General features: G+C 39.9%; 1 protein-coding gene across 3 annotated transcripts in view; it reads right to left on the reverse strand.

Moving 5' to 3' along the window:
- Positions 1-1,464: 1,464 nt before the first annotated feature.
- LOC131251092 (flowering locus K homology domain-like) overlaps positions 1,465-24,670 on the reverse strand; it is a 34,629-nt gene continuing 11,423 nt past the window's right edge. For 2 of the 3 annotated variants that reach the window (XM_058251604.1, XM_058251602.1), the window contains exons 3-7: positions 16,804-17,056; positions 5,734-5,882; positions 4,957-5,214; positions 4,419-4,613; positions 1,465-2,078 (exon numbers count right to left, since the gene is read on the reverse strand). In XM_058251604.1, coding sequence (XP_058107587.1) covers positions 1,902-2,078; positions 4,419-4,613; positions 4,957-5,214; positions 5,734-5,882; positions 16,804-17,056 — 1,032 coding nt within the window. In that variant the 3' untranslated portion in view covers positions 1,465-1,901. The remainder of the gene's footprint in view (positions 2,079-4,418; positions 4,614-4,956; positions 5,215-5,733; positions 5,883-16,803; positions 17,057-24,670) is intronic. The other variant, XM_058251603.1, reaches the window with a different exon arrangement.

A 24,670-nucleotide genomic window follows, 5' to 3' on the forward strand; every position in this document is an offset into this window, starting at 1 on the left:
CAAGAGAGGAAAGGGATTTAATCGATAAAAGGCTAGTCTTGTCGGCTTTGCCCATGGGCCCCAATGCAACAGCTTACAAATAGAAAAATCCCACTTTTCAATAGGTGGCTCAACAAATTGACAGTTATCAACGGTTGTTACTCCAATCGTGAAAGAGCTAAATATTTTTTAGCCAAGACCTCCAACTCTATGTGCAGGTCTATATACAAATGCACGGCAGGAATGTCCAACGAAGATCCAAGTGGTGCCTACAGAGCTCATACTAAATTCCCACGAGGTTGACCTTATAGAACCTTTTTCCACGTACTTGTGTGTGGGTAAAAGGTACTACGAGGTTGACCTCATAGAATCTTCATATACGTATCTGTATGTTGAGTAGGGAAAAAGGTTCTATGACGTCAACCTCATGGGAAGCTTCCCATGAGATTGAGCTCTGTAGGCCCCGCCATGATGTATGGCGGGCATCCATCTCATTAATCAAATGCACCCTTCCATGGTAAGCCCCAGGCCTAAAAATCAGGCCAATCCATGACTTAAGTGGGCCACACCACAGACAACAGTTGAGAGTGGATGCCAACCCATTGAAACCTTCCTGATTGTGTATAAGGCCCAGTGAGATGTGGTTTACACATACAGCCCATCCATTGCATGTCCTACTTGGATGAGGGGTTACGCCACATTTTAAGGCATTCCAAAGCTCAAGTGGTTCCCACCAAATCCTTTTAGATGTTTTAGGCGTGATTTCCTATGATGTCACACATCACGATGGTGCCCACAGAGCTCAAACTTTGGAAGCTCCCATGAGAGCGTCTTCATAGAACCATTTCCCATCTCTCTCTCTCTCTCTCTCTCTCTCTCTCTCTCTCTCTCTCTATATATATATATATATAGAGAGAGAGAGAGAGAGAGAGAGAGAGAGAGAGAGAGAGAGGCCCCAACTCTATATATCTCTTTATGTATAGAGAGAGGGGCCGCAGTAAATCAACGTCTGGATCCTGAAACAAGGGCCCCACACACAAATTACAAATACCAACCCAGCCTGCATTGTATAATACCTTTGCCTCAAAAGAATTCTATACTGAAAATACCCCTCAGATACTTGGGTAGAGTAAGAACCAACCACTACTCATTGAGTAGTGCCGTATATACAGCACAACCAAGGTTCCGAGTAAAACAGAATAAGAGACGCCTGCATGCAATGCAGAGTACCTCGGGCATACATCTCTCTTACAACCACAAACCAGCCGGGTGGCTGGCAGATTAGAATTATAAACATGGCCCCAAAATGCAGTCCAGTCAGCTCAGATTAGTGGGTCAAACATCGGCCGTGGGCCAGATTGATGCTAACCTGCAATAGATGGATGTAAGATGGATTCAGATAACCAATTAGTTAAATGATCCATGAGGTGTCCACCAGTCTGCCAGCTAGGACATCAATTCAGAAATTCCATACTTGGGTTTCAATGACCTACCAAAATGGGACCCATATTTTTTTAATGGTCTAATGAAAGTAATATGTATGCCCCACCTTATACAATCTCGTATACATGCATATAACCGCCATTAAAAACAGAAAAACAAAAATCAGTGGAAAGGAACCGGTACCCTAGAACCACCATCAAGAGTAATTAGAAGACAACTGTGTAGATCAGCTACAAGGATAATAATGATAATAAAAAAAAGCAGCAGCAGCAGCAGCTTAGTAAGCTATGATGTTGGCCTAATGTACAAGAAGCAACAGAGCCTTGACTGAAAACAGACACCCAAAATTCGACGTTCCCGGTACAGCAACACAACTGCCTCAGCAAAAACATCATTTTTTTTTTGGTCATTAAGAGGGTGGGTCTCTCTGCATTAAAAGAACCGTTGCCTCCATTCTCCTTTCCTTCTACCTATGATTCCTAATACCCATAGTTGGTGCCATAGGCCGAACTGTAGCCTCCGCCGGTGTGGCCTCCAGGTCCAGCATTGGACGGTGGAGATGCGTACATGGGCCCACGAGCCTGAAAAGAATTATATCCCGGGTCGACAGGGCCGGGTGGGTTGTGTGTTCGTCCTGCAGCTTCAGCCATGGAATTCTGCAACAAGGACAAGCATGTTTATCAGCAAATTGTCCCGTGCATATCCAGATGTTGCTTAAAGAGCAACCACTACTAAAAGCAGCACCCAGATAATCAGCACCCAAATAAGAATTAACAAGGTCCCAGTTCCCAATATCAGAAAGGTTATAATCTCACAAAAAGGAAAAATATCAGAAAGGTGAAATCACACGCTGTTGTGAAACAAATAGAATCCAACAGGAGTTGCCATTGAAACATATCAAATGAGGGAGTCACCATTACATAACAGTTGTCTAATACAAAAGCCGAAAAGAATAAAGAGAGTAGAGGCGTGGCATCTATTGTATTGGCTGTTGCAACCTGTACCACTACCCATTTTGTAACGACTGTAATTGCAATCTAAGAAAAACAGCATAAAATCAGGGACACAATAGCACAGGCAATACTATGAAATAACATTCGCCAAAACCATAAAATAAAGCCGCTACTTGTGGGATTTAAATTTTAAGACAACAAAGCTAAGTGTCACAAATAGCAGGCAGTACTAGCTTTGTTTCATTGCTATGGCAACATTTTGATAATGGAAATACAAAGTTTTCTATATAACCCATCCTGATAGCCACTATTGCAGTTACATAGGTTTCATACGCTGCTTTTTTCTTCAAAAAGAACGGGACATACAGCTGTTATGACAGCAGGTAAGATGACAACAACAAAGTGGAAAAAGAAGCCCTTAAAAAAATTGCATTTTATTTTTTATTTTTTGAGATGTGAGACAGTGATTGAAAAGGAGTAAAAAAGAAAAGTTCTATTATTACGTTCTTTCCAGCATTCTATCCATTGGCGATAGATCAGCTGATATTTTTGGCGGACAAAGTGGAAAAAGAAGCCCTTAAAAAATGCATTTTATTTTTATATATTTTTATTTTTTATTTTTAAATGTGACATTTATTGAAAAGGAGAAAAAAGATTAGTCCTATTATTACATTCTTTCCAGTATTCTATTCATTGGCGATATTGGCTGATATTTTTGGCATCGCAGGTTAGCAATGGGATACTTTCCTGGAATACAAAAATGCCAATATTTCCTGTGATATCACAGGAAACTATTGCAGAAATCAGCAATATTTCCTGTGATATCTGCAATAGTTCCCTCCTGTTATCTTCCACTCAAAGGACATCATGAAATAATATTTTCTACTCACGCATCTCTTCTTAATATATTTCATTTATGGAAGTGGCGGTTAATCACTTAATACCATAACTCTGTTCAAGGTGGACGAAAGTGATCTTCAAATATCTCATCTTCAGTTTGATGATGATACTCTCCTGTTTTGTGATGCTGTGGCCATTGAGGTCGATAATCTTCAAAGATCATTCAATGCTTTGAGGTTGTGTCGGGTCTTAAGATGAACATACTTGAAAATGAAATGTTGGGCGCAAGCATCACTAATGAGGTGGTTCAGGAGCTGGTGGAGGTGTTAGGATGCAAGGCACTGCTCTCGTTGTCTTACTTAGGGCTTCCTCTATGCGCTGGAAAGCCTGCAAAGCATTCCTTGGGACAAGGTAATTGAAAAAGTGGAAAGGAAGTTTGCGTGGAAGCAGTGACATCTTTCTTTGGGTGGAAGGTTGACCCTAATCAAGGCAGCGCTTGCAAATTTCCCGGTGTACGTTTTGTCCTCACTTAGGAGCTTAAAGGAGGTTTTGAACAAGCTGGAGTGGCCAAGACCTGACCTTTTATGGCAAGGGGCCGAGGAAAAGAACAAGTTCCACCTGATGAAGTGGGAGTAGGTATGTAAGCCATATACAGAGAAGGGGGTGCGGGAGTTAGGAAGTTGGAAGTGATGAACAATGCACTTTTGGGCAAATGGGTTTGGGGGTTTGGAGGTTTGTTTTGGAGGAGTGTGGCATGTGGAAGTAGTGTGAAGGAATTAGTGACCTTTCCTAGCATGCATAATGAAGTATCCATCAAATCACAGTTCGGTTTCTTTCAAGTCAAAATTGAGAGTACCATAAGGGCTCATTTGGAAGCCTGTAAATGGGAAATGGAATTGGAGGTAAATGAATTGGAATAAATGGCTTACATAGTTGTGTTTGGATGGAAGTAAATGAAATGCATTTGAAATCCAAAAGTAACTTGGAATTTGAGCCCTCAATTGAATACTAAGGTAATCACAAATTACTCACAAGTTGGTTTCCACTTTATTACACTAGCATGTAGAATTCAATTTGACAGTGCATTCCAACACAAACAAAGTTACAAGTATCCACATGTAACACTTGAAACCAGAGGTCCAGAACTGTAAAAAGAAGTGAGGAGAGCAAAGTGATTTGCAATTTGAAAGTCAAGAAGCTTGCCTGTATCAACTGTTGAGCAGTTTGGACTTCTGTAGCGGTTCCATTAATTTCAACTGACATTTCCCCAAGCATGCCCCTTGACTCTTGTATTGTAACGGTTGCCCCACTAGCACGACGAATATAGCTAATATTCGCACCCGAACTTCCAATTACAGCATCAGCATATGACAGTGGAATCTGCATCTGTTGTGTCATCTGTGGAAAAGACCAACCTTGGATAAGAATGACCTAATATTTGCTCCAATCAGCTGAGAGTTGAAGAAAATGACGGTCTTCTAATCTCAGCAATGAATTGTACCAGGTTTGGTGATATGTTTCAACCATCCATTATCAAAGGTGGACCTGAATAGTGGATGCTGCTTTATTCTATGGCACATTCAGTTTGGCCTGCCTGAGTGTTGGCTGCCTGATGAACAGTCCATATCGTTCACATGTTTTCCCATGTCAACATGAGGGTATGTGTGTTTGGCATTGGCGGATGGGTGTTGTCCACTACATGCCCCTGGAAGACAAGTTTATACTACAGACCAGAAACTACCTGTTTGATGATTGGTGGAGGTGGTTGTACATTCATCGAAGAGTGAACACCCATGGGCGCATCTCTTCCATATAGAGGTTGATGAGGCTGTCTGTTGAAAGGAGGAAGGTCAGGTGGTGGATAATAACCATCATGTTGCCTTGGAGGCATGAATTGAGAATTTCCACCAAAACCAGAACCACCAGCATTTGGTAGACCTTGAGGATGTCCCCAAGAATGGTGGGGCATGTTATCAACCTGTGAATTCTGCATTGACATCTGCAGAAACAATGAGATTGTTTACCATGAAAAATGGTTACATACTGTCAAGATTCTCATATTAAGTAATGCATGCTATTGTGGATGTGCATCTGCAACCATTAAAAAGAAATGCTTCACGTATGCCAATGTGTCAGACATCTGAGAGATCTGGGTCATTCACAAGACACGCCACACAGCAAATGTGCCATAACCCATAATTCAACTCAATCTGGTGTGGCATTGATACAGTTGAATGTCCACATTTCGTTATCCGTGCTTAACCTTACATTTTTCCCTTACATGTGTCCTGCCAGACGCACGAACTGGCCTATTTTAAGCTAAAGCAAATTTACTGTGGGGTCCATGTGAAGAATGGTTGGCACTAACCACATAGGCATGTGTGCTGTGTTCGTGTATGGGACTTGCATACATGTGTCTTTGAGTTGGATTCCTACACTGATGCTAAATGAAAACCTTAGTTCACATATAGCTTTGCTTGTAAATAATAAGAGGCTTCATTTAGGACAACAGACTCACATTCATTTCGAATAGCGGAATGACACTGCGATCAACCAAAAACTTCCTCAAATGAGATGCAACTAGTTCAACCGCTTTATGCACACCTGCTGGTTCACCTTGTATCTCAACAATTCTATCATCCTTCAGGGCAAATGCAGGCAGTTCCTCTGCAGAAAATCAAAACAGGAATGAGAGTAGAGTAACACCGAGTAAAAAATGTCATCTTGCATGCAATAATAACACATCATATTGCAAAGAGAAAAGGAACAGTCGAAGGGTGGATTTCTTCTCCAATTGGTCCTTTTCGTCTCTGAATGCCTAAATAATAGCACTTTATGTAAGACACACATCATGAACTTGAGAAATCTTCAATAAGATTTTTACCAATTGGGCCTAAAGGTTATCAACTTACCAATTGGGCCTCATGATGTGGCGTGAAAGTGATGTAGTGACCAGTGTTCGAAATACCGGTATCGCGCAATGTATCGCAACCTTGGGATACAAATACGTATTGGTTATCGCACGGGATATATCGTTTGTATCGCGTAATTTATCGCACTTTTTGGGAAACATGGGGAAACATTGGCAAAACAGTTGAATTTTTTTATGAAACTTCAGGGATTATTTAAAAAGACCTTAATACACACTTTTAAATCATAAAATCTCAAGAAAGAAGTGCACATAATAAATTTCCTTTGTATAAGGTCCTAAGTTATGCGTTATCTGATTAAACTAAGATAAATATATTCAAATATGATGCATAACATTTATAAATGTATAAAGATGTGTATGAAAACATAACCAATGCATTCAAAAGCAAAAGATACATTAGAAATTAGAAAACATACCTATCAATGATGTGTGTATTCAATATCCACCCCGTCCATCCGTTTTTCCATGTCATTTTAGGACATTAGCCAAAAAATGAAGCAGATCCAATAATCAGGGGGACCATACCATAAGAAACAATGGTGATTGACCATTAGTGGCCACAAAAGTTTTGGATCAAGCTGATAATTGTTTTTTCCCTTCATTCAAACTTATGTGGACCACGCAAGTGAAAATAGTTGGAATTGATGCTACTGTCGAAAACAATAGGGCCCACCTTGATGTATGCACGACATATCTGCATCGTCCATTGGTTTTGCGACCTAATTTTAGGGATTTGCCTTAAAAATGAGACAGTTACAAATTTCGGGTAGATGTGGACCACTCCACACGAAATAGTGGTTATTGACCATTAAAAATTTTAGGCTAGAAATTTTTTTGGATCAATCTGATATTTGTGTTTTCCTTTCATCCAAGTCTGTGTGAACTTATCAACGGGTTGGATGGTCACAATGGACCTTAGAAAGTTTTCAATGGTGGGGCACACCGTGATGTTTGTAAGAAATCTACCCCCTCTATTCGTTTTGTCAGCTTATTTTAAGACTTAAGACAAACATTGAGTAGGATCCAAGACTCAAGTGGGCCACACTAACAGAAAAGGTGGGTAGGGAAATTCCTACCGTTGAAACCTATCCGAGTCAATCGTGATGTTTACATTCCATCCGTACCATTCATAAAGTCATTTCTACTGGGATGAACTGAAAACACAAATATTAGACTGATTCAAAACTTCTGTGGCCCCACAAATATTTCAACTGTGGACATTCAATCCTCACGTTTTCAGCCCATCCCCACGTCCTAAAATGAGCTCGAAAAATGGATGGGTGGGGCGGATTTCTCACAGATATCACGGTGGGCCCCACCTAAGTTTTCAACACATGAACTTCCTGCAAAGACTTTCGCAGGAAATCCGCGTTCGTGAAGGAAACGGATTGGCTACTCCCCTGACACTAGCCCCGGGGCTGGTGGTCGGTGTTCTGTGGGCCCCACCATGATGTATGTGTTTCATCCATTCCGTTCATCCATTTTTAAATATCATTTTAGGTCTTTATCCCAAAAATGAGAGGGATATAAATCTCAGGTGGACCACACCACAGGAAAACAATAGTGATTGGATATCCATCATTTAAATCCTCCTAAGGCCCACTGTACTGTTTATTTGACATCCAATCTGTTGATTAGGTCATAAAGACCCAGATGAAGGGCAAAAACAAAGATGAACTTGATCCAATACTTTTATGGTCCCCAAAAAGTTTTTAATAGTCGAAGTTCATTCAACACTGTTTCCTGTAATGTGGTCCACTTGAGACTGGGATATACCTCATTTTATGTGTGGTAACATAAATTGATCGAGAAAAATAGATGGACGGAATGGATGAAACACATACATCAAGATGGGGCCCACAGAGCACCGACCACCAGCCATTGTCTGGTGGCAGGGGAGTAGCCAATCCGTTTCCGTCCGTGAAGATGAGCGCTGAAAATCCTCGAGCTGAGTTGTACAAATAGTTCAAAGGAGATCAAAGTTACATGGGCCCCACAATAATGTATTTATTATATCCACACCGTTCATCCATTTGAAGAGATCATTTTAGATCATGAGCTCAAAAATGAGTCATATCCAAAGCTCAGGTGGACCACACCACAAATAGCAGTGAAGGCAATGATTCTCACCATTATAACATTCGTAGGGCCCACCATAACGTTTATTTTCCATCCAATCTGTTCATGAGGTCACAAAGACCTTGATGAAGAGGAAAAACAAATACCATATCGATCTAAAACTTTTGTGACCCCAAAAGGGTTTCAATGGTAGACGTCTAATATCCCGCAACTTTTTTCAGTGTGGTCCACTTGATCTTTGGATGTCTTATTTTTTGGCTAAAGACTTAATGCGAGCTCGAAAAATGGACAAACGGTTTGGATATAACATATAACTCACGATGGGACCCACAGAACTTGGTGACGTCAACACACCATCTAGGTCGGTGGTGTGCAGTACACCAGCCCATCCGCTTCCTGTAAATAAGGGCTCAAGGCCCCTTTTTTTCGAAGCAGAGAGGGTTCCGACATTCCGGAACCCTAAAATCTCTCCCAAATGACAGGATTTCGAGGATTTCTTTGGATTTCACGCCCAAATCTCTCCAAATCAGAGACTTGGATTCGAATGGCCCATCAAACGCAGTTTCCGATCAGGACAATCTTCTTTACAGGTACTGAAATCTACTCTTGAAAGTTTTTCTTCCGATCAGGACGATCTTCTTTGGCGATATTATGCGATATTTATCGATATATTGATCGATACAAAGAATTATGTAAATTTTTTCAAATTTTTAGTATCTTCTGAAGGGTTTCGTATCGCTGGACTGCGATGCCGATAAAATCGGCCGATATATCGGCCAATAGTATCGATATTTCAAACACTGGTAGTGACTAAGCAAAGTCTAGAGAAGGCCTTGAAACCTATTCAAGCCTTGTGAAGAATAATTTTCCAGGACTTCCTCAGGATATGACAAAAGGAAACATTTAAACTCAACATGAAGTTCATAAGCTTGACAACTATTGACGCTCTAACAATAAGTGGATACCTGCTGCATTTCTTGAATCTAACTCCGCCATCAAAGAAAGAAGAACTTCCCACTGCATTATGGAGAAGGCCTTACCACACTAATTGTGGCAACATTTTAAAAAATGGACTGAATGTTAGAAACAGAAAAGCTGTCAGTCCGGTCAAACCAGCTTGAACCACGAAATCCCAAAGCAGTTCAAACACTGCTTCATACCGGTGCATACTGGCAAACCACTTTTTGATGATTTTCAGACCACAATGGTTTGAAACTGACCAGAAAGACCTCTAGTTCCAGTTGAAACCAATCAAACCAGAGGGTGCTGTCTTTAAAACAATGATTTATGCAACACTCTAGTTTAGGTAATTAACAGAACATGACCCATATCAGCTATGCCAAGGACACATTTCTCAACATTGCAATTTTGAAAGGAAAAAAATCTGTGAAGAACAATGCCCTAGCTAAACAGAATAACATTTCTGAAGACCATTTCAAAACATAGTAGGGACTTGGGACTACCCCTGCACAAATAAAGGATGCAAGTAGCCTGAGACCCCGCCCGCTGGAAGTACCTGTGGTTGGAAGCCACATGTGGTCCACCAAGATGTCCGTGGGAAATCCACCTCATCCATCAGTTTCTCCAGCTCCTGTTAGGATATGATCTCAGAAATGAGCCAGATCCAAAAATTAAGTGGACCACACTACAGGAAACAGTGGGAAAGGAAATGCCCACCATTGAAAATGTCCCGGGGCCCACCATGATGTTTATATGCCATCCAAACTGTTCACAAGGTCATTCTAACTAGAATGAACTGAAAACACAAATATTAGCCTGATCTAAAACTTCTGTGTCCCCATAAAGGTCTTGACAGTGGGCATTCAATCCCCACCGTTTCCTATAATGAGGTCTGCTTGACTTTTGGATCTGGCTCATTTTTTGGATCATGTCATACATGAGCTGCATAAACTGATGGACTCACAAACATCTTGGTGGGCCCCACAGATTCTGACAGCAGGAACTTCCTGCAGGCAGGGGTCACAAGCAACTCATGTCCCACAAATAACTCATTTGATATAAACATGAGGTTGCAGATATCAGAGTCCAAGAACAACCACATTCAGCTTGCAACCAAAATAACCAGTTGTTGCCAAGAAATATTATTATGCATCCACGGAGAAGATTTCAGTTTCCTAATATGTGCATGGCGCACGCAGAAGTATTGATCATATGTTTCTAGTCAGCGTTTGATTCAATGGTGCTCGAGAACCCTTCTTAGATCTGAGTTGGTCTTGTGGCACCATCCCTGCTAAGTGTCAATTTTTGTAGTGGTTTGCCCGCTAGATTATCTTAAAAGGCCAAGTACCACATGTGGCAAGACAATTACGAACAGATCCCATGATAAGATAGTGACAGTCTGTTAGTGTCTCATGAAAAGAGAAACCAATCCCACATGCTACAACATGTAGAAAACTCCAGGACTCCTTGATTGAAGTTCAGCAGCTGATTTCATGCCAGTACAGGTAAAGCCAGCAGTTGCTAGTTTCACCAGAGCAGTGTTTTAAATAGTGTGTAGCGTAGGGCATAGTCTTCACCCCTCTATAGCGTGTAGCATTAGTGTAAGATACATTGTGTGTGGCGTAGGCTATAAGATACTTCTATTTTTTAAATTAAAACAACAGGAAAATATGGTGAATATAAAAATAATAATTATAACAATAATAATAAGGCCTACAAAAAATATGGTTCATTTTTCAAGTAAAAGTATGCTCATAACAAGTTATCAAAAGCCAACCCACTCATAGTCCAAAACAAATCACATTAACGAATTAAGAAGCAAACAAATAACATAAACAAATATCCACAAATCTTTTCTGCAGTTTGAGTGAAAGAAAAATGCTTAGTAGCTGAGTATCACCAAATGAATAAACATGTATAAGTTGTGAAACTAACCGTGGGACTGGATGGGTTGGATACCAGATCACAAAATAGAAAAAAAAAGGACAGCCACCATAAAGAAAAATAGTTGGGCCTATCCGGCATCACATGGGCCACAACATACAAAAAAAAATGCACCACCGCTCAAAAACCACCACCTAGCATGGGGGGCAACATGATGGACTGCACAGGTTGGACGGCATACCATACACACCACAGTAGCCCCCACACAACAAATGGTTGTAGAACAAGCTTATTCTACAACTTTGTATAGGATCCAACCTCCCAAAAAGAAGAAAAAATGAAAAGAAAACGGCCTACAAGTACCCTAAATTATATCCAAAATGAAATAAAATTCATTACTGAACATTAAAGGGAATAACTTACCTATCCAAAATTAAATAAAATTCATTACTAAAGATTAAAGGGAATAACTTACCTATTTTTTAGCTTTAAATAAATAAAAAAAACTTGAGCTCCATAACCGTATTGATGTTAAAAGGGGAAAATTAATTCTCCTTTGATTGGGCTCCAATGCTCCTCGAAATTTAGCCAAGAGAATTTCTTGTAGGGCCGATTGATTCTCGAAGTTATTATCTTCAATCATTGTGGATTGAGAGAACCAAAAGAGGACTTTTGAAAGAGGGAATAGCGTTGTTGGTGAGAGAGGGAATAGTGCTTCAAAAGAGGGAAAACCAAAGTCGTTGAGATTCTCTCAAAGATGCCTACTTCAGAGCAATCTACCTATAAAAAATTAAATGGAGGTAGAGATCTAGGGCTTCGTGGCTTAAAGCAGGCGATAAGAACACCCGTTATTTCGATGCGATTGCCAATGCTAGAGCTAGATCTAACAAGATAAGTAGCATCAATGTTAATGGCTCCAAATTAGAAGACCAGAAGTAGGTATCAGATCATATTGCTTCCTTTTACTCTTCTCTACTTCCAACAGAACCATGGGTGAGGCCTAAGCTTTATAACTTAGATTTTCCTCAGATCTCTGATGTGAAGGCCTTGGGGCCTTGAAGTTCCCTTCTCTAAGGAGGAAATCAAATCGGCTATTTTTCTTTGGGAAGGGATAAATGCCCTAGCTCTGATGGTTTTCCTATTGCCTTTTTCGAATCTTTCTAAGATGTCTTGAAATTCGATTTCATTGATCTTCTTGCGCATTTTTCTCTTTCAAACAACATTTCCAAGGTATGGGGGCTTCCTTCACAGCCCACATCCCCAAAGTTGAGGGTACAACTAATCTTAAACATTTTCGACCTATTAGCCTCTTGGGATCTCCTTACAAAATCCTTGTTAAAATCTTGGCTACTAGACTCAAACTAGTGCTATCTAATTTTATCTATGAGGCTCAAGGAGCTTTCTTGGCTAATAGGCAAATCTTGGATTGTGCGTTGTTAGCTCATGAATGTATTGATTACCATAAGAGAGTTCCAATAGGTTTAGTTTATAAATTGGATATCAAAAAACTTTCGATCATGTTGATTGGGGTTTCTTAGACTATGTTGGCCAGATTTGGCTTTAGCCAAAAATGGAGGTGTTGGGATAGTGGTTGTCTATCCTCAGTCTCTTTCTCTGTTTTGGTCAATGGATCCCCCAAAGGATTTTGTTTGGATCTTCCATGGGACTTAGGCAAGGAGATTCCCTTTCCCCCTTCCTTTTTTGTGATCACTTCTAACGGCTTGAGTAGGATGTCGGGGAGAGGGGAAACTATTGGGTTATTTGGTTGCTTTAAGGTCTCCCCCTCTAGTCCTCAGTCACTCATATCCAATTTGTTGATGATACTCTCTTACTTTGCAAAGCCTCAATCTTTATGGTGGTCAATTTGAGAAAAGTGATCAGATGTTTCGAAGCAATTTCAGGTCTAAAAAATAATCTTTCCAAAAGTGAATTACTAGGTATTAACATCTCTAACTCTTCTCTCTCCAATTTAGAAGAGGTTTTTGGCTGCAGAGTTGGTTCCTTCCCTTCCTCTTACCTGCTGGGGCTTCCACTTTGCATTAGAAAGTCGGACACCCATCTATAGGATGTTGTCATTTAAAATATGGAAAATAAACTTTCTCCACAGGATAGGCGTTCACCCAAACTCAAATGACTCGTGGATGCGCTCTTCATTTGGCTTACTCACTGCTAAATCCTTCTGGAGCTTCATTCGAAACATGAATTCATCTCCTTCCACATCCTTCCTATCCTTCATCTAGTCATATGGAGCTCCTCCTAAGATGTTAGTATTTGTTTGGCTTCTTGCTAGAGGAAGGGCCCTAACAATGGACAATCTTCGGCGTCATAGAATGATTCTGCCAAACATATGCCTTCTATGCTGCAGCAATGCTGAAACTATTCCTTGCCATTGCCCTTTTCCATCCAAATTTTGGGCTTCCTCCTCCAGATTCCGTTAGGACCAAGGTGTCTCATTGCGGTAACGGTGGGCATAACGGTGCCCACCGTTACCAATACGCTAAATCGGTGTAAAGGGTGTAACGGCCAATACGCCCCTGTATCGGTCAATTCTTTTTTTCTTTTCCTTTTTTTGCTAAAAAACTTTAAAATATCTAGAAAATGCGGAAAATTGTAAATATTCTAACTATGCATTCATTTCTAATTTTGAGCATGTTTAAGGTAGTGTAATGGTCCAATCTTTAGGAAGAATGTTGTATTGGGTTGTCCGATGAATTATGAACCTGGCAACTTGGAATTAACTGCAAATCTTTTATATTTAATTATTTAAATACATAATATCAATATAAATTTTTTAAAATGAATATAATACCAAAACGTCTCATATTTGTAGGCTTTACTATGATTTATAGTATTGGTGTATTACATACTTCACAACTCTTGCACATTTCATTTCAACATACATAGGTTAGGGACTTTTGATATCATTTTTCCCAATAGATCTTAAGAAAAAATTGAAATTAAATTCAGGTGAATAGTGTTGTTGATTTGGGGCTGATTTGGCAAACCATTCGATGTCTCAAATCAACCTTAAATTCATGCAATCTATTGGTACTTATCCCACTAATGGATTTGTGGACATTTATTGGACAATGAAGAATGAAAATTTTCAAATGGTCATATTTCAAAAACCAAATGTCTACAAATTAACGATGAAAATCATTCAAATAATTTAATTTTTGGATTGTGAATTAGCAACAACGGTCCATAATTTAATTAATTAATTTTGAGTTAATATATGCCTTATGTACAATTTTTTTGGGCCATGTACATGGGCCCACCTCAATGTATGTATTATATATCCATGTTGTTAATCCGTTTTGCCAACTCATTTTATGACATGGTCCAAAAATGAGGTAAATCCAAATCTCATGTGGACCACTAGTGGCTGAGGTCCTGAATGTGGGCCCCATCTCAATGTATTGTTATATCCATGCCATTAATCTGTTTTGCCAACTCATTTTAAGGCATGGTCCCAAAAATCACACAGACCTAAATCTCAGGTGGACCATGGTTAGTGATGCCTTGAATGTGGGGCCCACCTCGACACATTTGTTGCATATCCATGCCATCCATCCTTTTGCCAACTCATTTAAAGGCATAGTCCCGAAAATGAGGCAGATCCATCAGGTGGACCGCACAATAGGGATTAAATTCCCACCATTAAAAACTTCTTGGGCCAAAAGATTTTTTTTTGGATCAATCTGCGGTTTGTGGTTTCCCTTCATCCAGGTCTACGCGACCTTATCAATAGGTTCAATGGCAAATAAACATTACAATGGACCATATGAAGTTTTTAATTGTGGGCATTCAATCCCAATTGTGCGGACCACCAGAGATTTGGATTTGTTTCATTTTAAGGACCACGACCTAAAGTGAACTGAAAAAACTGATGGACGGCATGGATATACAACAAAAATCAAGGTGGGCCACATGCACCAAAACAATGCATGCGCATGTGCACTAAGCGGCGTATGCCACAGTATTGCAAAAAAAAAAAAAAACTTAAGTGCATGGTTGTTACTTCCATTCGTTTTTTTTCCCGAGAGAGAGGGAACGAGAGAGAGAGAGAGAGAGACGCACCATGGGAAAGAAAGAAGAAGAAGAAGCCATAACAACCCTGCAGCAGTACCGCACCAGTAGAAGAAGAAGATCGCGTACGTTTTTTTTTTTCTTTTTCCTTTTTTTTTTTCGTTTTCTTTTAGGTTACCGTGTGTAACGACTATTACGGGGACCGTAATGGCCGTTATGCCCTATAAACGGTCATTACAGTTCTGTTTTTTCTGGACTTTGCTGTTTCAGCCCCTTATTGTATAGCGGTAACCGCCATTACCATTACGTTACGGCCGATACATAACTGATTTGGGACACTTTGGTAGGGACGATTCCTGAATTTCTTTTGCTTGTCATGAAGGAAGCTTTGGCAAAGATCTCAATTCTTTATGGCGGTTGTCATTGATGACCATCCTATGGGCAATCTAGTTTGAGAGAAATTTGTGCTACTTCAACAACAGATCTTCTTCTTCTTCTAGCATCTCAGCTCAAGTCTGCAGACTTTTGAAGGATCAGCCTTCTTTGCTCAAGCTCTCTGACATATCTTTTATCTCCTCCTCCTTAGGTTAGGCTAGTTTCTTTTCAAATTCAGGGCTGCTGTTGTGCTCTTCCATCTGTTTGTTCTTTGCCTTAGTCCTCTAAGGCTTCTTTCTACTGAATTTTGTGGGGTGCTCCTGGGGGTTCTTCTCAAGTTGTATAGATGTTTTGTTAGGTTTCTTTAGTTTGTCTTCTTCTTTTCTTTGCTTGTTGACCTTTTTGTTTTTCCAGTAGCTTCAGCTCCTTAATATATTTTTGTTTCAATCTTCAAGGAAAAAAGAAAAAGAAAGAGAAAAAAGTCTTTGCTTTTGTGTTAGAATACTCTCCCAGTTTTACACCATTTAGAACTAGTTGTAACTCCAACTGTACATTTGGCAGAGTTCTTACAATTGTCTGATAAATATCATTCTAGAGATATGTTCCATCCCCCATAGGGGCCCCAGTTTGGATGGTCTGGGTAGCTGTAAATCAAAGTCACGTGTGAGGAGAACGAATCACTGCCATTTTTCAAATTGTGCTTAACATAAAAGTATTACAACATAGAACTTTTTAAAATTTTAAGCTTTAAAATGCACTTCCACAGAAGCATGCGCTACCTACACCATACACTACAGTGTATGGAGTACCCTACGCCCAAAATAGTGTACGCTACATGGTAGTTATGGTATTTTGGTGCACTACATACACCACCGCTACGCTACAGACGCTATTTAAAACAATGCACTAGAATATGGCTGCTGAAATAAGAAATGGAGGAGCAAAACAACTGGATGTTTCAGTCCTTCTGGAAAGTGAAGCTTGTTCGATCACTATCCCTTTCAGGTCTTAAGGTCATGCAGAGATTTGTCCGTTTCAAGATTTTCCAGTATGAGCCATTCTTTCTATCAAGCTCCATACAAGGAGGCAAATTCACTGGCAAGCTTTGAGAAAAAAAGAATGTTGTCTTGAAGAGCAAAAGAGAGGATTCAAGCAATCAAATGAAGCAACAAAATATGCAAAGCCAAAAGAGAAGACATGGTGATCTAGTTCACGAAGCATGAGGCAATATGGTATAGAATAAAATAAAATTAAAAATAAGTTCAAGAAGCATGAGGCAATATGGTATAGAATAAAATAAAATTAAAAATAACATATTATGAAGACCACCTGCTCCAAGAACACGAACAACAACACTCGAAGCTTCTTGGATAGATTTTACAGTTGCCCCCTGCCTTCCAATAAGGCTTCCCGCTTGTGCAGCAGCCACTAGCAGCCGTGTCGAAACTGCAGCACCAGCATTTGTAGGAGCATGACCAGACTCATTATCTAAACCATCAATAGCACGTCTATGGATCTTCAAAAGACCATCAACGGCAGGAGGGGTCGAAGCATCTGGCTCTTCTTTTGCTGAAATGATTACCTTTTGAAAGATCGGTAAACAGAACAATCAGGGACGAATAGCTTTATTCAGTCTTAACAAATGAAAATAAATCCAGTACCCAATTTCTGAGCTGAGAAGCAATCAAGTGATGATTCAAATGCTCGAATAAATACAATTAAAAGAAAGAACATAAACATATTGAAAATTGCTCCATAACAATATCATATTCATAACTATGAGGTCGTAAACCATATCATATTGTAACTACGAGGCTGTTATGCTGCATGGAAGGGTTTTTTCTTCTCTTTTTTTATCCTTTTATAACTCCGGGCTTAAGTAAAGATATTGTAATATTGAGCAATAATTACCACACAATATGGTAATAACAATGCCAAATATTTTGTTTCTCACCATATTAAAATACAAAAAGGTGAAAAACTTCTAAAATTCCACTGTATTTTACTGTGACCGAACGCACTCCAAACTATATGGTCCAAATATAAACCTATGATAATCCTTTAAAAAAAAGAGCTTCGAAAGCAACATGGATCTACAGGAGGTAAGTGTGGCCAAATTGCAACACAGACATATTATGTTACAACAGGACAACCTTTCTTCTGGATAAAGGGAAAACAACTGAACATCAAAGCCAGGAAATGCACTGCTGGGATGCAGTAGAGCAATGAGCAGCCAGCTACAACGGAGGAAGGTATATGAAGCAAAGTCCATCATCAAAATTCTAACAAGATCTTCTGGCAGGGCACCAACCCCAAATGGAGAACTTGTTATCAGTAGTTCTTGTGATATCCCAATATGCTAAATTAAAAGCCTTAAAATAATTTGGAGCGACACTTCATTTGAAGTCGAGATATCCTTACAACACCATTAGGGGCACAGCTATCTTTTACATGTTACAATTTATCCATTTTCTGCCAAACCTAGTTCCCCTTTAGAAGCCTCACCAAAATTAAGCTTGAGACAAACAACCAACATGGGCACAACAAAGTCTCACCTATTTGAGAATATGAACATTTTTCCATTAATTTCTATGGTGGTTGGCTCTAACTTTGTGTGACCTTATCCTTTCTTGTCAAAGCCGCAAACCCAATTTAAGAACAATTCAACCCTAAACAATATGTACCCTTCATTTCCAGTTACCAGATCTTCTCATATTCCTTCGGATATCTCACACCAAATTTCTCATATTTTGCTTGCAAAAGGTTTCTTACACAAGCATTTTAAAAATCCTTCCAGCCTTCTCCTTTTGAAGAAATAATCCATTTTGGAGAAATGATCACCTGCCACTGCCTGCATGATAACTAGTCACGCTGTCCCATCCTTCCTGCCAACATGGCACTCAAGTAGGAAAACCAAAATATGAAAATGCTAGGTCCCCACCATGAAGATCACCTAGCAAAAGAATTAGACTGAACCACTTATCAGGTGGGCCACACTGTTCCAATCGATGGACAACTGACAATCTGACTCAACATACAGGTGTGGCCCCGCTAATGATGGGATCAGTCTGACTTTCACCAGGGCCTAGATTGCCGTGGTTCGAGGAAGAAGAAATCAAATGGCACCAACGATTGCATGCAACATGATTAAAAGGTGCAAAGAATACTATGTTTTTTCATATCATGGCAAGCGCAAGAGCAAGAAATAATCATACAAGTAGCCTGATGATAAATGGCTTAAGGGTGGAGGACAAGGCCCAAATTTGCAATGTTGTAGTCCATTTCTACAAACACAGTTGTTGTGCGGGGAGATTTGGGAGCGGCCACTTCTGGAAAATTTGGATTTTCCTTGGTTGTCAGAAGCTCAAGCTTTGGCTCTTGAAAGTCTGATTTCAAAGAAAGAAGTGAAAGGCAACAGTTGATTCTCTTGGAAGAGACAAGGCCTTGGGCCAAGATGGCTTCCCCTAGTCCTTGTCCAGGTTTTTTGGAGGAAGGTCAAACATGAGGTTATCACCATTGTGGAGTTCTTCGAAAGGGGTAGGTTGTCCAAGGAATTGGGAGCTTCTTTCATTGTGATTATCCAAAAGTGGAAGGAGCTGAAAATTTGAAGGACTCTAGGCCTATTAGCCTTTTGGGGACACAATACAAGATTCTTTTGAAGATTCTCGCTTCAAGATTCCAGGAAGTTCTAGCGTCTGTTATTTTGAAAAATCAGAGAGCCTTCGTGGCTAAGAGGCATATTTTGGATAGTGCTTTGTTAGAGCATAAATGTATTGATTCTAAAATACAAAGAGGGTGAAGCGAGGGTGGTGTGTAAACTTGATTCAGAGAAGGCATACAATCATGTCAACTAGGGTTTTCTTGACTACATGCTGGGACGGTTAGATTACTCGTGGCCAAAAATAGAGATCATGGATCCAGGAATATCTTAGCTCGGCTTCCTTTTTAGTCCTTGTAAACAGTTCTCCTACAGGTTTCTTCAAAGCTTCTCAAGGCTTGTGTTAGGGTGATCCATTATCCCCTTTCTTGTTTGTAGTTGTTGCCCAGGCCTAAAGTAGGATGCTTATAAAAGTACAAGAAGTGGATTTAATCCGGGGTTTTATGGGGCTCGCTTTGGTCTGTCAATTACCCACCTCCAATTTGCAGATAATATGATTTTGTTTTGCGAGGCGAAAGAAAAAATGGTTGGCAATTTATGGAAAATGATTACTTGCTTTGAAGCATTTTCAGGCTTGAAGGTGAATTCCTCTAAATGGGAATTGCTTGGGATCCACACTTTGGGAGGAAGGGGTGCGATGACACACAAAAACCTTTGGCTGTTCTGTTCGATCTTTCCCTTCTTATCTCGGTTTGCCTTTTTGCATTGGGAAACCAATCAAACATCTTTGAAATCTAATCATTGAATGAATAGAAAGAAAGTCGTCCTCTTGGAAGAGTCGACATCTATCCCTGGGAGATCGCTTAACTTTGATAAAAGCGGCTTTTGGCTTTTCTCTAACATGCCATTACATTTCATGTCGCTCTTTCAATGTCCCAAGTAGATTTGGGCAAAGCTTGAAAAGTTAAAGAGGGATTTTTATGGTATGACGAAGAAGCACGGAAGAAGGATGCTTGCAAGATTCAATTGGGGGGGGGGGGGGGAATCACTCCTTATTGAGCAAGTGGATGTGGAGATTTGCTACAGAGGGCAAAAGCCTACGGAGGGAGGCGATCACTAGAAAGTAAGGCACAGGGCTAGGAGGGTGGTGGATCAAAGATTTTTCAAAATACAAAGCTTTAGGACTTTGGAAGCCCACTTTTTTGGTGGCTTCAAAGTTCAAAGAAGGTATTTCGTTCATCATGAGAGCAGGAACTTGCATTCACTTTTGGGAGGATCTATGGTCAGGTGATTGTGTGTTAAAGTATTCTTTCCTGGGTTTGGCCAATCTATCCCCCAACAAGAATATTTCTATTGCTAGTTGTTATTCCAAGGATGGTGCTGGGATAGTGTGGACGCCCCCTTGCCAAAGAGGTCTATCGAATGAGGAAATAGAGGTCTTCTTGAACCTTTTGGAAAAACTGGAATTCTTTGTAGTTAACAAGATGGCAGAAGATGCAATAGTTTGGGAAGATCATAACTTAGGAAAATTATCGGTCTATTCTTTCTATAGGTTCCTCACTCCTTCCCCCGTTCCCTCTTCCCACAATTTTTAGTTTTGGAAATATGGAGCCCCTTCGAAGGTTGTTGCTTTCGTGTGGGTTAGTTAGAAGGAATAGAGTACATACCGTGGGCAATCTTCGCAAAAAGGGAATGGTGCTTCCTAATATTTGTATAATGTGCAAAAGTGGTATTGTGTCGGTTGATCACGTATTTATTGATTGCACCTTAGTGAGGAAGGTGTGAGACTCCTTCCTTTCAACTCTCAACATTGCTTGGGTTATGCCGATGTTCGTCCCCTCCCTTTTGGTGTCATGGCATGATGGGGGTGTCGGGAAGGAAGGGAAGGCAATTTGGCGGTTAGTGGCGATGGCATGCCAATAGGCCATTTGGGGAGAAAGGAACAAGTGTTGCTTTGAAAACAAATCAGGACCGAAAGGCAAGATCAGTCGTAGGGCTTTCTCTTTGGTCGTGGAGTGGGCCCCCGGTGTGGAGGAGTTGGACACTGGCGTCCTTATTGCCCTCTTGGGGTTGTAATTTCCCTTTTGTCGTCGTGTTTTCTTTCCAACCTTTTGTGTGGTTCTTCAAAAAAGTTGTTGCCTTACCCCCCCCAAAAAAAAGAGCAAAAAATAATGCATATATAATAAGTTTTCATTTAATAGGGGCCTAAAAGCATGTGTAGTCATAAGAAATCAGTCCAACCATCCCATCTATCCATCCAAACACCCATTGATAATTCAGAAGATCAATAACACACAATGTATTGTCAAAAAATCATCAATAATTAGAAAGGAAATGGAAGATTGTGATCATGATATCGACCATGTTGCGATAATAATATCGTTGACAATTTGAACAATGAATATAACCATGTGCCCATAAAAAAATTTAAAATGGAAAATTTTCTAATAAACATATTTATATCGCCGATACACTAACGATATTACCAAAATCTCACTAATACATTGGCGATATCAATATAACAATGATACAAGCGACACTTGGAATTTACACAGTCGAAAATACTGGTGATATTGATATATTGGCGATACTTAGCGATACATCATTGATACCTGAAATTTCGGATACCAGTGTTATTAGTATTGTTACCAGTATTATCGGTATTGTCGAACTGAAGATACAGATAATATCATGGATATTTTGATAATATCGGGGATACTTCGAACAATGATTGGGACCCACTAAAGTTTTAGATTAGGCTAATCTTTGGTTTTTCCCTTCATCTTTGCATTATGTACTTTTTGAATGGGTTAGATATCATATGAACATCGCGATATCATGGATATTTTGATAATAATGGGGATACTTCAAACAATGATTGGGACCCAATAAAGTTTTAGATTAGGCTAATCTTTGGTTTTTCCCTTCATCTTTGCATTATGTACTTTTTGAATGGGTTGGATATCATATGAACATCGCGGTGGGTCTCAGGAAGGTTTCAATGGTGAGCGTCCCCATTCCAATTATTCCTTATGGTGTGGCCACTAGAGTTTCAAACCAGCCTGCTTTTCAGGCTCGTGACCTAAAATGATATGGTGCAAGTGATGGACAAACTGGATTTCACACCATCATGATGGCCCCACAAATTGCTTGCACTACCTTGGTCACATCAAATGCAGATTGAAAGGGTCACTTGTCACATCACATAAGGTGGTGAATCCTCTTGAATTGAATCACCATAGCAAATGATTCACCGGCATCTGGTATTACCAAAAAAGTGAGAATTTTGTGGAAGTAAGCATCCAAAAGAGCGGTAGCGTTTTTAGGGTCAATAGTTAGAACATGCTTCCTTTCTATCAATAAGTAACCAGGCATTATTGCCATCTTTAGTTGTCAAATCTAGAACACATCACACAGTTACACTGTCCAAGAATAAGACTGTAAAAGTTGCAGAATTTGTTTTCATCCACCAATCCCTCTTCTCACCAATCACTACACAGGTTTCCATGTATTGAAGGTGTCGCCTATCATGATGATTCAGTTCTAACTTCTTGAGGTGGTCTTCTAAAAAAGAAGATGAATACCATCACAGAGGTGGAAGCCCTTAGCTTGCTACCAAGTAGAATGATCTAGCCAACCACTTTACCCAATGAATTAGGGGCAGTTTCTTTGAGTCACTCGCATAGTTTTCAAAGGCCTCTAGAATGTTTGAGACAAATCTTCAGAAGGCCTCCAGTATGTTCTTGAGGCCTAATTCCATTAGGCTTAAGCCTCATATGGCTGAGATGGATACCTCAATCTTGAGGTGCACATCTCCATATGTGTAAACTTCATGTATTGGCCAAAAATGCCCTTGTACTTTCAGTTTTTGGTTCTTTGATTTGCACGATTTTACCGCATCTCCATGTACAGGTGGCAATGTGTCAGGTACTCGGGTCAGTAGTGGGTGATCTTGTAGCAGAACACACCACAAGGCCATGTAAATGTGTGGTTCATTCTTATTTGAAGAGTTGAACCTAAAACATGGATAGGCGAACCAATCAATTAGGAGTTAGGACCACATTTTGGAGGCCACTGAGCAAAAATAACACCAAACATTTGATTCTAACCATTCAATCAATGGCGTATCAATGGTTAACATCATTCATATCAAATATGTAGGACTTTCAACATGAAACCTTGATTTGGATGGATATTATAATATGATAGGGAGAGGTCTAGAATGCAACTCTAGTGAGGACAATTATAGAAATGAGGCTTAGTTAAAATCAATCATCAAGAGATTCCTCATGGCAATGTCACTCATTAGTTTGTTCTATTATTGAAAAGGATGGGGAGATTGACTAGGAAATTTCTGAAAGAATTCGAGCTGCAAGATGAAGTGATTAGGTACCCTTGAAGTGTTGTGCGATAGTTGCATGCCTATGAAACTTTTAAGTGATTTTCTTTCTTCTTTTTTTTTTAATGAATACTTAAGGAACATTTTATGAGATAGCTAATCAACAAGCTATGCTATATGAGGCAGGTGTTGGGCAATTAGAAGGTATCTTGAGCAAAGATTGAGCATGGTAGAGATGAAGATGTTGAGATGGATACAGGGTAAGGCCCAAAAGGATAGCATTAAGAATGAGGTTACCTAAAGCACCCTGGGAGTAGTCCCAATGAGAGAATGGTAGAGAGAAGATTGTGATGGTACGGTCAGGTGCAAGGAAGACCAGTAGAGATGGCTCTAGTAAGGAGGGAAACATTGGTGAGGGTTAAAGAACCTAAAAGAGGATGGAAGGAAGACCTAAAAGGACTCGGATTGAGATGGTGAGAAGGGATATGAAGGATCATTCATCTACCACGTATACAGTCTTGGGATCGATTGGAAAAATAGGATGTTTAGAGCCAACAGCATAGACAAGGTTATGATGATGAGAAGGATGACATGCTTCACGGCTTAGACATTGATGTCTCAAAATGCATGCTTCACAACGGCTTAGACATTGATGTCTCAAAATGCATGCTTCACAACGGCTTAGACATTTGTAAGTGCTATAGTTTATATCCCTGTCTGTTGTCAAATTTGTGGTGCCAAAATCACTGTTATATATAACTTGCATAAGTGAAGCTCTCTCAAGGATCAACATTCATGAACAAGCTAAGTTACAACAAGCAAAGCTCACAAGTACAAGGATCAATCTTGAATGCAAGAACTGCTCACAAGACAAGACTCAAGCTGCAAGACTGCAAGAAGAGTACAAGGCAGTTTGTAAAGAACTCAAGACACTTTCAAGATTGAGCTACATCAAGATTTCAAGATTGAGCTACATCAAGATTTCAAGATTGAACTACATCAAGACTTCAAGGCTCATACTTCAAGGCCACTAGTTCCTAATGTTTCAATGTCCTTTCTTCATGGTTGAGGTTTGACTGACCTTAGGTTGACCTTAGAAGTAGGTCACTTTGGATATATAAATCGAATGTTTATTTTACATAAGTTTGGTCTGTTCTTCGACTAGTCCTAGGCCTTCTTCGACTAGTCCTAGAGTTGCTTCGACCAGTTTAAGAAATTCCTCGATCAGTCGTGAGTTTGTTACAAATTTCGGATAAAAT

This window comes from Magnolia sinica, chromosome 7 (assembly GCF_029962835.1).
Source record: "Magnolia sinica isolate HGM2019 chromosome 7, MsV1, whole genome shotgun sequence".
Taxonomy (NCBI): Eukaryota; Viridiplantae; Streptophyta; class Magnoliopsida; order Magnoliales; family Magnoliaceae; genus Magnolia; species Magnolia sinica.